The sequence below is a fragment of the Dendrobium catenatum genome, unplaced genomic scaffold, assembly GCF_001605985.2.
Source record: "Dendrobium catenatum unplaced genomic scaffold, ASM160598v2 fragScaff_scaffold_34, whole genome shotgun sequence".
Taxonomy (NCBI): domain Eukaryota; kingdom Viridiplantae; phylum Streptophyta; class Magnoliopsida; order Asparagales; family Orchidaceae; genus Dendrobium; species Dendrobium catenatum.
In genome coordinates, this window is record NW_021318496.1 from 257,019 (window position 1) to 271,856 (window position 14,838).

General features: G+C 33.0%; 1 protein-coding gene across 1 annotated transcript; it reads left to right on the forward strand.

The window, feature by feature from the left end:
* The first annotated feature begins 12,876 nt into the window (after positions 1-12,876).
* Positions 12,877-14,458, forward strand: LOC110099654 (scarecrow-like protein 15). Its single transcript, XM_020826870.2, has one exon. The coding sequence runs from the start codon at positions 12,950-12,952 to the stop codon at positions 14,366-14,368; it is 1,419 nt and encodes a 472-aa protein (XP_020682529.1). The 5' UTR covers positions 12,877-12,949; the 3' UTR covers positions 14,369-14,458.
* The last annotated feature ends 380 nt before the right edge of the window (positions 14,459-14,838 follow it).

Consider the following 14,838-nt stretch of genomic DNA (forward strand, 5'->3'; position numbering starts at 1 on the left):
CTTATATTTCTCTTGCTCTCTTGCTGTGAGCCCCCCATTCAAGAGAAAAGAGAATCTATTTATAGATTTCTGGATTAGCTTGGCCCGTAAATAGGTGAGAGATCAAGGGTAAATGTGGAGTGGTTGGATGAACGGCCGATATAGAATCCCTTGATTGTGGTTCATTTTTTAGACATTTGAATGTCTTAATGATGTCGGAATTTGACGATCTTGGGCTTGTTGGATTTGTCTCGTTAAGCCACTCGATTCGACTATAAGCACGTAATGTTTGAAAGCCGTTTGGTAATCCAAATTGTGGTTCAAACCTTCCAACAGCGCTTCGGGTCCTTGGTTTGGACTCATTTGGGCTCGGATTAAGTTTAATTTGGTGTCGCTGGGTTCGTATTTTCAAGACGTTCAGTTTGACTATAAGTTTGCTAAAATCGGAATTTGGATGGTCCCAATTTTAATTTTGGAAGTTTCTAATGTGATTTTGCATCAAGATTCGTGCCCGATCAAGAAAATTTCTTGAGAATGTATCAATTATTATTATTATTTTGTATCAAAAGCTAAGCTAAGCTATGAGGAACATAATTGTTTTAATCATTTGGTTAATTTTGAAATTAAATCAGCCTTTTGGAAAAATCTTTTTTATAAAAAAAATTAATAAAAAAATATGTAAATTTATTTTTTAAAAGATTAGGTTTCAAATAAATACATATGGAGTTCCATCAAACAAATCAAACGTTCAAATCATTAAAAGATTTGAACGTTGAACATCCTAGGTCAATTCTAGCCGTTGACCGAATCTGCCAAGGTCAACTCGTTTAGTGTTCAGCAAAATTGCAAATAAAAATTTTAAAAACTAAAAAAAATTGGAGAAAAAATTGGCCTCGGATTTTCAGGCCAAATTGTGATCATATTAAATTTCAATATTTTTTTCCAAAAAAAAAAATTTCAATATTTTGAAATTTATTTGAGGGGAATTTAATATATAATAATAAATATAATTTGTTAGTAATTGTTTTAAAATGAATTTAAGGTTTTTGAAGTCTATCCGAATCAAATTTTATCAGATATCTTTAGAAATTTTTCATTGAAATGGTATGAGATCATGTAATATTTTTTATTTTGGTTAATTTTAAAGATTTGGCTAACACTCTAAAATTTTATAAGATTTTGTACAATATTCAAACAATCTTAATAGAAACTTATATGATTTTGTTAGACATCAATAATGATTTTTTTTTTGTTAATAAATTTAATAGGTAGTTTGAACGAGTCATGGTCTATATTATGAACTTTTATTTGGTCCGGTGTAAGGATGCAGATGAACATCCGGTTGTAGACAAAATCCCGCCTATACCGAGGTGTACCGAGTTTTTCCACAGAGGAACATCCGGTTGTAGACAAAATCCCGCCTATACCAAGGTGTACCGAGTTTTTCCAAAAAACTCGGTACACCTCGGTATAGGCGGGATTTTGCCTACAACCGGATTTTCCTATGCATCCGGTCGGTGGATGTAATAATTGTTCCTATATTATAGCTCTATATATTACTTATTTTTCATCTTTATACCAAATGAAATGAAAATTCTCATTATCTGAGGCATTATTTTTCTTTGTCATCAGCCTTCTCTCAGTCCAATAACATTATTTTAGAATTACTAGTGAACTATAATCACTGTTTATCTCCCTCTTGATCATTCCTATGAATTATATCAATTAGTGCTCTCATTGTTGTCTCTTCCATCATATCAGTCCAATATTGCATTATTTCCCAATTCCATCACTATTGATGCATCCTCGATTTCATCATCTCCCTTCCTCAATCTTCGTATTCATCTTTTTGTCTATCCCAGATTACGTGCCTCATTGTCATCGAATTTGTAAAATCTCTTTATCGTGCACCTTCTATATCCATCGTAACCACAACTCCACCAACCCCAACGACACCAATTTGTCGCATCCACCATCATATCTTATCTTGCACCATTCCTTTTGAAGTCGTACGCATTTGATTTTTTTCACGCATCTCATATCATCAACACACAAATTCACCATCGCCATCATCATTTTATTGTTTGTTATACCTAGCATAAGGGAGATCCACTCTGATTTGTTGTCAATCATCTTTTTTTACTCGGATCTAATGCCCATCTTCCTCAACGCACATCTTGCTCCAACTCGAGCTTCGAACATTGACACACCCGTATTGCTCTAGTAGTCCATTCAATAATCAAAGCACCTACATAAGCTCCTTATTGGATTCAAAAGAACATAAACGCCTCCTCTCCTTCTCTACCATTACAATTTTTATTACTTGCAAATTTTATATAAGCTTTTATGGTGCTCAGGCTAACTCAAATCCCTCAAGCAAAATCACAGGAACCAACTGAATGGAATTCTTATGTGGCACATGTGAATGATAAGAAGGAAGTGTGATTTTATTCTCGGTCAACTCTTGTAATTTAAACAATGTCAGTGTTTAGATGTCATTAAGGTTTTGTTTGGGACGACTTTCTTCCTGCTTCTTAAAACAGCTTTTTAGTACAAAAATTGAATTTTTTGTACTAGAAAACTGCTTTAAGAAGCATTAAAAAAGCCGTCCCAAACGAAGCATAAATCTAGATTATGCATGGAATTCTTATGTGGCATACTCATATTTAATCATGTGCTTTGAGCCTTAGAGAAAGGTCAAATTTGAAGTGTTTACTAAATTATACATCTATGATTAATTTTATGGATTAATGAATGCAATATGCAACTATATGAGTCTCATGTTATCTTGCAATACTTCCATCTTATGTGGCGCTACGATGCTGGGTCTGTGTGATGCGCTGCTAGGCCACTAACAGCTCTAATACTGTCACCTCTCCCTCATTCTCGTGGGAGACGGAGAGGAGAGAGAAGAAAAGAGGGAAATATCTCTGGGGCTTTACTATCCTTCACTTCTATTATAAAAAAGTATTCTAATAATTGTAAGTGACTATTCTCTTATTTCTATTTTTGATGACTTTAATTTTTAGAGATTTATCTCTCCTAGATCTATCAAAAATATACTATCTTCTAATTTTGTAAGATTTCTCTATTTAACTTTTAATATGTTATAGATTTAATCATTTTGAACAATTTGATATGATTTTATTATATTTTCACCATTTAAATATGTACATAGAAATTTCTATATAAAATGAGTAGAAAAAATGTCTACTAAAATGGGTTGAAAAGTAATGTGTAGTGATATCATATAAAAATACTTAAATGTGATTTAAAGTTAAATAATTGATGTGATGAGAATGTATTGAAATGATTTATAGAGCTAATACTGATTTGATAGAAATGATGTATGAACTGACATCAAATATATATGATATGATAATTACATGTGATACCCTCAAGATTTATTGATACAATGATATGAGTCATAAGGAGCTGAATACTGATTGAGAATTATAAGGAATCGGGCACTAATCAACGTGATTCATTGATTGAGAGTTATAAAAGAGCGACTAATATGGAGTCATAAGAACATGAGCAAGATTAAGATATCATTATCCGAATATCTAATAAATGATACTGATATATATAATAGACAATATTGAAACATGATAAAAATATTGATTCAATTACTTTACAAATAACTCGCTGACTGAGGTAATTGAATGAATGATAAGATTTACTGATTGAAAGATAAAGACAGAATGATTGATTGATTCACTGACAAAATGAAATGTGATGTGTAATTGGACTGATAACTTGACATAGGTGATCGATACATATAGCATATATTGATGCATTAATTTTCTTACATGATTTAGAACATATTATTTCTCTTTTTTCTCTGTAAAATTTTAGTTATTTGCTGGGCTTTTATGCTCATTATGTGATTTTATATGATTTAAAAAAAATATAAGGAACATGTAGTTTAAGGCTTAGCTATAATGATGTTTTGATTTTATTTTTAGTTCTCTGGTGATATGTTTTCTTTTATAGTCTATGGTGACTATTTTACTATTGTTTTAGACAATGGTGATGGAATGCAAATATTGACTATAAAAATATAATGATATTTCTCTTGCTGATATTTATTTTTCTTTAATACAATTACTCTGTTCTAGATATCATGTTGATCTGGTTGTAATTGAATTATTATTGCTTATTAATTGAAAGAAAAATAAATAGAGTGAGTTGAAAAGATATTAAAGAATAATAATAATAAAAAAAGAAATTCTTCCATTTTAACTCTTCGTGTGGCATATGGTGTGTGTTAAATGAAATGAAAATCCTTTCTCAACCTTCTCTCGATCTTGATTCGTATTGGCATTGACTGTGTACTTCAATTGTCATTCATCTCCTTTATCCTTCGAGGTTGTATATCATATTTAAATAAAATGTTGCTATTCTTTAAATTATTAAAATTCTAATCAAATTTAATTGCCGAGGCCTCATTAAGCCTTCGTTTGGGGCGGCTTTCTTATCGTTTCTTAAAGCAGCTTTCTAGTTCAAAAAATAAAAATTTTGTACTAAAAAGCTGCTTCATGAAACAGTAAGAAAGCTGTCCCAAGCGAAACCTAAGTTTCATACGATTTGTGAAAAAATATTAGGTGAGAATATTCAAATCAAACTTTGGTGAGGATGAATTTTTTTAAAAAAATTAATTTAATTTGAGTTATTCTCAAATAAACTATTTAGTAATTATTCATATATCTCATTTATATAAAATAAATATAAAATTTTTAAAATTATCACACAGTTAAATATGCTAATACAATTTTTCTCCTAATTAAAGTCTAAATTAAGATGAACCACTTTATTTCTTTAATTAATTACACATGTTCAAGTATTGATAATTAAAATAACAAAATCAATACGGTAAAATAAAATTATTATTTTAACATTTAAAATAAAAACTGTATTTCGCAACGTGACAAGTTGGAAAAATTATTGTCCTCCCACCTGACATAGATATACGTCCTCCCACTGCCAAAAAATTCTGTTTTTGCTCGGTATTGCTAGGTATTATTTGATAATAACAATGAATATCATCATGTGAAGACCAATACCGAGTTATACCGAGCAATACAAAAAATACCGAGTTTTTTCTAGGAAAAACTATGTATTTTTTTGTATTGCTCGGTATTGCTCGGTATAACTCGGTATTGGTCTTCACATGATGATATTCCTCGTTATTGTTTGGTATTGCTCGGTATTTACTCAATATTTCTCATTTTTTAGTCCGATTTTAATTCTGAGAGGACGTATCTCTACGTCAGGTGGAAGTAAGCAATAGTTCTTCGACAAGTTGAGGCGGCGAGATCTTCTTCGTAACGCCACGGAACGTAGAGAGACAGCGCTAGTGCCTGTGCACTCAATGGGTCCCACGGTTGACTGACGTGGCCTCCCGCGTATCACTGCTCTATGGGGTCCACAGAATGCTTTTTGTTGGCCATGATTTTGTTTATTAATTGCATGTATGGATGGCTTCATGATGGACACATGAAGACATGCACGCACATACATTCATGCAATTTTATAGCGGTGGACTCGTGCCAGCGTTAAGACCACGCTGACTCACTGGAAGGGAATATGTTCCGTCGTGGGCCCCCGAGGCATCCGAGCCGTCCGTTGTATGATCGTTGTAGGTAGCACGGGCACTGCACGTAACTCGGCTGCTAACGTGCATGGCATGGAGCTTTTTCGGCGATGAGGGAGGTTAATTCTCAACATAAATAAATTAAAAATTTTAATTATATTACATACAATTAAGATTTAAGACTTCTTTTAGAAGTTTTTTTATTTATTTTTAAAACAATTTTTATACCAAATTTTTTAATTTAAGAATTTAGTGCTAAAATACATAAGCAGTAAGAAAGCAGTTTCAAATGAGAAAAATTATTATGTGCCGTATCTAAATGCAAATTTGACTTGTAGGTAGAGGTAGACCTAAAAAGATTTGATTAAAAAATATTAAAAATAAATTTTTATTAGATTTAAACAAGAATTTGACTTTAACATGTCACAATGGAGAAAAAGGACTCATGTAGTCGATCCCAGGTAGTGGGATAAAAGCTTGATGTTGTTGTTGTTGTTATTGCTGGTATTGGTGTCCGAAAGCATCCGGACGTGTCATATTATTCAATACACAATATTTTAGATGATGTGGATAGTTCAGATTGATCTGAATGTGTTCGAACATGGCATAGAATAATCCCTCCCCAAATGAAGCAGAAGTAAATTTAAAAAAAAAAAAAATTAAAGAAGATAAGAGGCGCAATGCCATACACGCTAGCATTCAAGTTGTTCATAAAATGTCAGTCTTCTAATGATCTTGTTAGGAGAGTATCAGCATTGGATTTGATTTATGTTGAGAAAGTTAAAGATAGACCTAAGAAAATTGATTACAAATTATCAAAAAGCACATGAAATTATGTATTATAATATCTCAAAGTATTCTCTTAAAATCGTTCTATAATCATATATTATTTGATAATGTAATTAAATATTAAATTTCAAAAAATATTTTTTAAAAATTGTATCTACAAATAAAATCTTTATACCATGCATTTCATTTTATATTCAATTTTTTTTGAAAAAAATGTGATTAATTTGAACCAAAGAAATCCTGCAGCTTTCTTTCACGTCAATGAAGAGCAATAATATTCTTATCTCTAAGAGAGAATCATTAACTTGTTCGTAGCTGATTGCTTATGCAAGAGATAAATCCATCTATGAAGTCTTATATTTTTTAATAAAAATATTTTGAGATTTTTTTTTTAATAATTGTCATTAGTGCTAAGCATTTAATTTCTTTCCATATCCCCATCAATAGTCACTCATAAAAATGTGATTAAAAATCTTACAATTGTGACAAAAATGCATTTAATTTTATTTATAATTTAAACTCAGATATTCGATATAAAAATCATATGAGATAAAATGAAAATAAATAACTTTTATTCACGGATTTTTTAAAATTAAATAAACGCGTTCCCTTTGCTCCCTTTGTTCAACTTCAGTGGCATTACTAATTTCCTAAAGATTATATAAAGTGGGGGTGTAAATAATTCAAATTTTAGATAGCATTTTAAACTTAGCTCTTTAGGCAAATAAGTTAAAATTTTTTGTTTGTACAAAGCTCACTAACTTATCAACACTATAAAAAAATAGGGATATAGCACCACAAAATTAGACCTTTTCCGACGGTTTCAACCGTCAAAAATTTCCTTGAAGCGGTTTTAAAATCATTGCACGCCTGTTGTACGTGCTTGCAATACGCTGTAACAACATTCGACGGTGGTTTTATGACCGGTTAAAATCGGTGCAAAAGAAAAATTTTGACAGCGGTCAAAACTGTTTCTAACAACTGATACGAAAAATCATATTTTTTTGATAGTGCAAGTCGAATAAGAGTTCTTCAAGAACAGATTATGAACTCGATCGGTTGTTGAATATAACCAAGTTACTATCAAGCTGAATACGACAAAACAAAGTCTTGTTTGTATAGATGAAGGGGATATGCTTTTCATTCGATCCATTGGGCTTTTCTTTCACTTCACAGCTTATAGATGAAGGGGACATATCTGTTTAGTCTCTGGAATCAATTATAGAGGGAATAAGGGTTGAATACAACTCATGCTCCTTTTGTAGGCAATTTGAAGTATGTGCCAACATGCACAATGAGTCCCCATAATTCTAATTTTATTGCTTGTTTTTACGGAATGTATCAAATCAAAGTTTTGTTTGGGACAATTTTTTATCACTATTTTTTCATTGTTTTCAAAAAAAAAATTATACTAAAAATCTATTTTAGAAAGCAATAAAAAAGTTATTCTAAACAAAGTCTAAGGCTTCGTTTGGGACGGCTTTCTTATTACTTCATAAAGCAACTTTTTAATAAAAAATTAAAAATTTTATATTAAAAAGCTGCTTTAAGAAGCAGAAAGAAACTCATCCCAAATGAAACCTAAATCTTCATTTGGTACCACTGGCCTTTATGTGAAAAACAGCTTTTATAAATTTATGGAGTGATGGTGAAAATAGTCACTTGGTAATGCAACTTCCCTTACAAAAATGATTCTGATAAATATAAGAAATATGCTTAGAATGTGCTCATTACAAAGTTTAATGTTCTCTGCGACTTAGTAGTCATATTAATTGAGTTATTTAGTAATTCATGAGGATATATTTATCATATAAAATGTCTAGGAGATTACTTGGCATTTTTTATGCGATATGTTGGGTATAATGATCTCATATTATACTGTACAATACCAACTGATTATTATCCTTCACTAGGAAGCATCAATGGGGAAGGATATTTTGATATAATAAATGAAAATTATATATATATATATATATATATATATGCAATGATTTCTAAAGAATCATGCAAGCTATATCCTAACGTACGACAGATGGGCTCGTCGACTCTCGATTCATCTGTAGTTAGATTTGAAGCAACGACAACGATGGTTCGTTCGAGTTAAAATTTTTGGCCCGTTTGTAAAAACGTGTTGGGTTCGGATCTGGTTAAACAATTGAGGGTTAAATGTCAGGTTCGATTCGGGTCAAGCAATATATTTGTTCATATATTGATCTCTTATGTTTGTTTGTTTATATTTTTGATTAAATTTGAATTTAAATTTTAAATATTAATATATAATTAAACAAGATTCAATAATAATCCACTTCTTCATTTATATTCGTGACATCAATTTTTTTATATTTTTTGGACTTTAAAACTATTTATATTATTAGCAAGATATAACATAAATATTTATATATGTATTACAATATTTTTCTCTACACTTAAATTTTGTCAAACAATATAAATAAACTATGCAAATTTTGATTGAAACTTCTAAATTCATTTATATTTGCCAACTAATAAGGTTATTTATTTAAATCATAAACATCAATCATACACTTAGTTGGACCTTAATTTTATTGTAGCTCAAACTCATTAAAAATTAATTAAAAATACTTTATAACATAATTTTAAATATTTGACTATGTTCAAACTTAGGCTTCATTTCTTATGGCTACAATTTTTAGTAAAGATAGTTGTTATAAAATTGTTGTGGGAAATTAACTTTTTTTAAAGTTGTTGTAAAAAGCAACTTTTCAGCACAAAAATTTCTTAATAGCAACAGTAGCAAAATAGAAACTATGATTAAGATTTGAAAAACAAAGCAATAAGAAAGCTATCCCAAATGAAGCCTTAATTTCAATTCCTGAAAAAAAAGAGAAACTGAACAAATTTTTTATCGATTAATTTACGTCCACATGATTAATTACGTACGTACCATTATTCCATTTTGGCGGCCGGCCGAGCCACAAATTTCATGACACAAAACATGGATCAATCATTCAAGAATAACATATCAAAAATGTTCACTAAGACATGAAAGCTTACTTTATACCTTTAACAATCAACAAGTCATAAAATTCAAATAAAATACATATATGCATCACAGTCTCCATTGCTACTTTAGTTATTAGTGTTCTTCCAGAGCACTCGAAGAAGATAGAAAGAGGAAGCTTGCCATGCAAAAAAGGTGACACTCTTTAGATTCTAAAATGCATCACCTTACTGAAAGTGATTGAATAGGAAGACCCACTCACAAGAAAAAGTTCATAATTAAAGTTGCATTAGCATTTTTTTTTATATATAATTTTATTTTACATATCGCTATATATCGAACGTATTTCTGTTTAATTATAACTTCAGCCAATTTTTTAAATGGGGGTTTAAATACATACTACTTTATATCATACTATTTACATATCTAACATCTAAAATTTTAATATTTCATGCTGATCGACCACCCATAGATCAAATATGGGTGGAAGGAATCAAATATTAAAATTTATAGGGTGGTAAGAATGAAATATATGATCAATATATTTGAGATTAAAGTTGTCTATAGGTGATAATCATGAAATATTAAATTTTTTGATGTTAAATATATAAATATCATGATATCAAATGATATGTATGTAAATCCCCATTTTTAAATAAATTTTCACAATCAAATATGCTAGATTATGATAACTATAATAAATAATGTCTAATTTTATTTTTTTAAAGAAAATAATATTAAAATAGTTTTAATAATTCTCTTTTTCATATAATTATTGCATAACAAATTTTATAGATAATTATAACTATTCCCAAAAATCCCTAAAGATGTAATAGTAGAGAAAGCAAGCTTTTTAAAGGATAGGATGGAGGTCTCAATCTCCTTACAAATGATTCTTTGGATATGTGGTTTAGCTTTTAACTCTTGTTTGATTCATTTAAGCTACTGATCAATCTTTAGGATCCAGCCAATATTATTCCATTTGTTAAGTGTTGGTGATAGGGATCACATGCAACCTACTCATGCATGTACTCCTATTGAGTGGAATGCATGGTCCCATTGTTTGCTTTTGGCTCACATTTTGAATAATGGCTTAATATTTTTAATTAATTAATTGGAGTATGGTTGACTTTAGATTTTTTTTAAAAAATGATGAAGGTTTATTCCATTAACATGTTAGGATTGATAAAATTTAGGGTTTTTAATGGGTTAAATTTGAACTTGAATCATATATTGAGGTTCATATTCATTTAATGAGTGATTTTAACCTACAATGATTCTAATTACCAATTAATAGTGATGTTTATTAAGGGCTGATAGGAAACGCGGAGTAAAATTTTGAAGTATTTGAAAACCGTTCTTTAATGCAATTGTTATTTATTTAGAGATCATTAGATTTAAGTTTCATTTAGAATGTCTTTCTTATTGCTCCTAAAAGCAGTGTTCTAGTTAAAAATTAAAAAAAATTATACTACAAAGCTAGCAGCTTTAAGAAGTTGCAAGAAAGTCATCCCAAGCAAAACCTTAATCAATTATCAAATATACTATGAATATTTTGTCATTGTTAGTGTATTACCATCATTGGTCACCAGCTACTACTATTGTTGCGCTTTACACAGCATTTATTTTTACTTCAAATCAAACCAAAAAAAGTATTTATTTTATACTCATCTAAATAACTCAAAATATTTTAAATGCACATGTATTCATTTTACGCTTAATTTTTTTTACCCGGCTTTCATTATTTTTTAGAAAATCAAACATCCTCTTACACAATTTGGGATATTGTGGTAGCAAGAATTGCCAATAATTCCAAGAAAAGAAATTTCAAACCCCTAATCAAGTTAACGGAAAATTATTATGTCCAGTGTTCGGATTTTTCCAGACACCAATCCAGACGCGCCACATCACCCAAATACACCCAGGGCCGAATATATCAGAGTGATGTGGCGCGTCTGGATTGGTGTCCGGACCGGACTGACCGGGCGTAATAATTCGCCCAAGTTAACACATTTTTAATATCTTCTCTAAGATATAAGTTATAAGAAATGTGATTTTGTGGTCAAAATCTTCTTTATGTGTCTCACCACGAAAAAGGAGTTGAAGAACATTTATTTCAAGACTCTGTTTCGTATGAATGAATTAAAAGAGAGGAAATGAAACTGAAATGGAAATGAAATGATAAATAAATTGAGATAAGATTAGTTTTCATCTATTTGTTTGGTTAAGAGGAAATTGAATGTTTGTGGATTTTTTATTTTTCATGATATATTGATGATGATAAATATTAGATCATTATTTTTATAAATATATAATAATTTGATGTTACAGAGCGCTAAAACTATCCATAAAATTGTTGGTCATTCTAAAATACTTCATAATTTATTTTGGAGAAGTTTTAAAGTTTGTTTATTTATAAAATTAACATATAAACTTAATTTTACAATGAGATTTCGAAGAAACCATTCTCTTATAACATGTTATATAATTAAATTATTAAAGCTTTTAACAAATTGTTAAGAAAATCTTGATAAATTTATTGTGATCTTTAAAATTGAGAATTGAAACTCATTCTCCATAATTTTTCTTTAAATAAATTCTCTTTCTCTCTCTCTGTACTAATGCCAGAAGATTTTTCAAGCATTGATCTTCTGAATCTAAACTTTGTAATAATGTTCATGTAGGTATTTATAATTTTTTGCATTTGTTGAACACTAAAAGTGTAATAACTTATATTTTGACTGAGATAAATAATTTTTTTCTAGAGTTAATATAACTCCATATCACAAACCGTTTTTGCCATATCATTATTATTTAATTTATTAAAAGTTAAAAAAATAATTCTTTCAAATTAAATCCTATGACATCACAAAAAGCACCGAAAGAGTAGTTGTCGAATAGCTATGAAAATTTAACTGAAAATGCATCTATTCGTAACTTCTTTTAGCAAAATTGCACCTTTCAAATACATGCATAAAATTTACTTTGCATTTCAAAACATAAAAAACACTATTGATGTTGTCCCAAATGAGGTCTAAGACTTACGTATACCTCATAAATACGACTCTCAAAGAATCTCCGTCTCTTTCTATCACTCTGTAAACATCTAAAACCCTAAAATAAATCTAACAATAAGAAACAAAAAAAAAGATAATGAAACAATGAAAAAAGTCTCTTCTATGAGTCAATTTATATTTTTAAAATTTTGAAATATATTGAATTGAATGAATAAAAAGAACGATTCTCTTATCACTTAACTTTTTTTTTTTTCTCCCTCTGAACTTTACAAAGATTTATCTGATCCTTAGATTGACCGACTCATTGATTGACGTCGAGATAAAACTCTCCTTCTCCTACGCCAACATGCTTTGTATCCCACCCAAAAAAAAAAGCTAATTGAAACGGCTTCTTAATGAAGCTCAAGCTCAAATAATTAAAAGGAAATCTATAATATTTTGTTCCACATCCATCCATATCAGCCCAATCCATCATGGCCATCCATCCCTATTATCCTCCATATAAATTTCCTCATCATCACCTCATAACTCTCCCCCTTCCCTTCTCCATCAATTTTCAAATCTTCTCCATAAAAGTATCGTTTTGCAATGAAGATCACCAAATCCTCTACCGGCGGCGACTCACAAGCAGCGCTTCACCATCTAACCAAACCCATCGACTCCTCCCCTCTCTACGAACCCACCTCCGTTCTTGACCCTCACATCACTTCAAGTCCTTCCGCCGCAGCAGCAGCCGCCCCGGCCAGTGGCGGTGCATGCCCAGCGCCTTCCCTTCCCTGGGACTCCGCCTCCATCCCCCTGGCCCTCACTTCATCCGCCTCCGACGACTGGTCCGATCCCCTTTCCTTTCTCCTCGCAGACATGGACGACCCCTGCTCCTTCTTCCCCGACCTCTCCCACCCTACACCACCACCGCCGGAGGCGGAAAGCTCCCACCTTGACCTCCTCCTCCGCGCCGCACACGCCGTCGAGATCGGAGACCTCAATTCCTCCCTTTCGATATTGGCTCGGCTCAATTTCATCCTCCCCTGTTCCACCGGCTCCCCTCTCCACCGCGCCGCCTTCCACTTCAAAGACGCCCTACTCTCCCTCCTCCCCATCGCCGACCGCCCCATCCCGGAACCCCCTCTCTCTGCCATCGAACTCGTCCTCCGCATCGCCGCTCACAAAGCCTTCTCAGATCTCTCCCCCATCCCGCAATTTACCTCTTTCACCGCCAACCAAACCCTCCTCGAATCCGTCGACGCCGCCCCTTCCCTCCACCTAATTGACTTCGACCTTGGTCTTGGCGGCCAGTGGTCCTCCTTCGCACACGATCTCGCTGCCCGCTCCCGCGCCGCCCGTCTCCCTCCTCCCCCTCTCCGAATCACCGCCGTCGTCTCCGAAGAGACCGCCGAGACCGCCCTCGCCGCCGACAATCTTCGCGACTTCGCTCGTGGGATCGGTCTCCGATTAACGGTCGAATTCGTCCGTCTCAGCGCTCTCGCTGGAGTCCGGCTGGCCCCCGGCGAGGCGGTGGCGGTCGTTCTTACGCCGACCATCTTCCGGCTGATCGGTGTCTCCGTCCTGCGGTTCGTGCGGCGGGTTGCGGCACGGGTGGTGTTGGTCGTTGATGGGGAGGGGTACTGCGGCAGCGTGGGATCATTCCGGCGGAGGTTCGCCGGAGGATTGGAGTACTACGCGGCTGCGATGGAGGTCGTGGACGCTTGGGCGGCGGCCGCGGGGGCAGGTGAGGAGGCCGTGAGGAGAATCGAAAGGGCGCTGTTCAGGCCCAGAATTTTCGCTGCGGTGGCGGCGGCAGCAGCGGCGGTGGGAGATTGGAGGGAAGTGATGGCTTCGGCGGGGATGGTGGTGGCGGAGCTGAGTGAGTTCACGGAGTCCCAGGCGGAGTGGTTGCTGAGGCGGGCGCCGGTGGAGGGGTTCCACGTGGCTAGGAGGGAGGGAGCCTTGGTACTGAGCTGGAAGGGAAGGGAGCTGTCTGCCACATCGGCATGGCGGTGCCGCTGACTCTGAGTTTTGAAGAATGGATTGCTGATTTTAGCTTGTTATTATCTCCATGAAATTTTCTCCGTATAATTACTTCTTACCTTATTTTTATGAATATTTTCTATAAATGGCATAGGAACTTACCTTATTTTTATGAATATTTTCTATAAATGGCATAGGAAAGATCGATCAAGCAGGTCTTCGCCATGGATAATTTTTACTTTTAATAGATATATATGATGTAGCTTCTATTAGGTTTTTATTGGATTTTTTGGCTTCTGTAACTATATATATATTTGCAAGGGGTTTTAATTTCATGGGATTATTAAATTTGTATGTATGCATATATATTAACAAAATAGGAAAAAATAATTTTAATGCACTTAATCATCTTTAGCATGATACTAAATGCTTTTAACAATGATTTTTTTTATTAAATTTGTATGTATGCATATATTTTTTGTTTAATTAGTATGGAGTTGACATTTCCT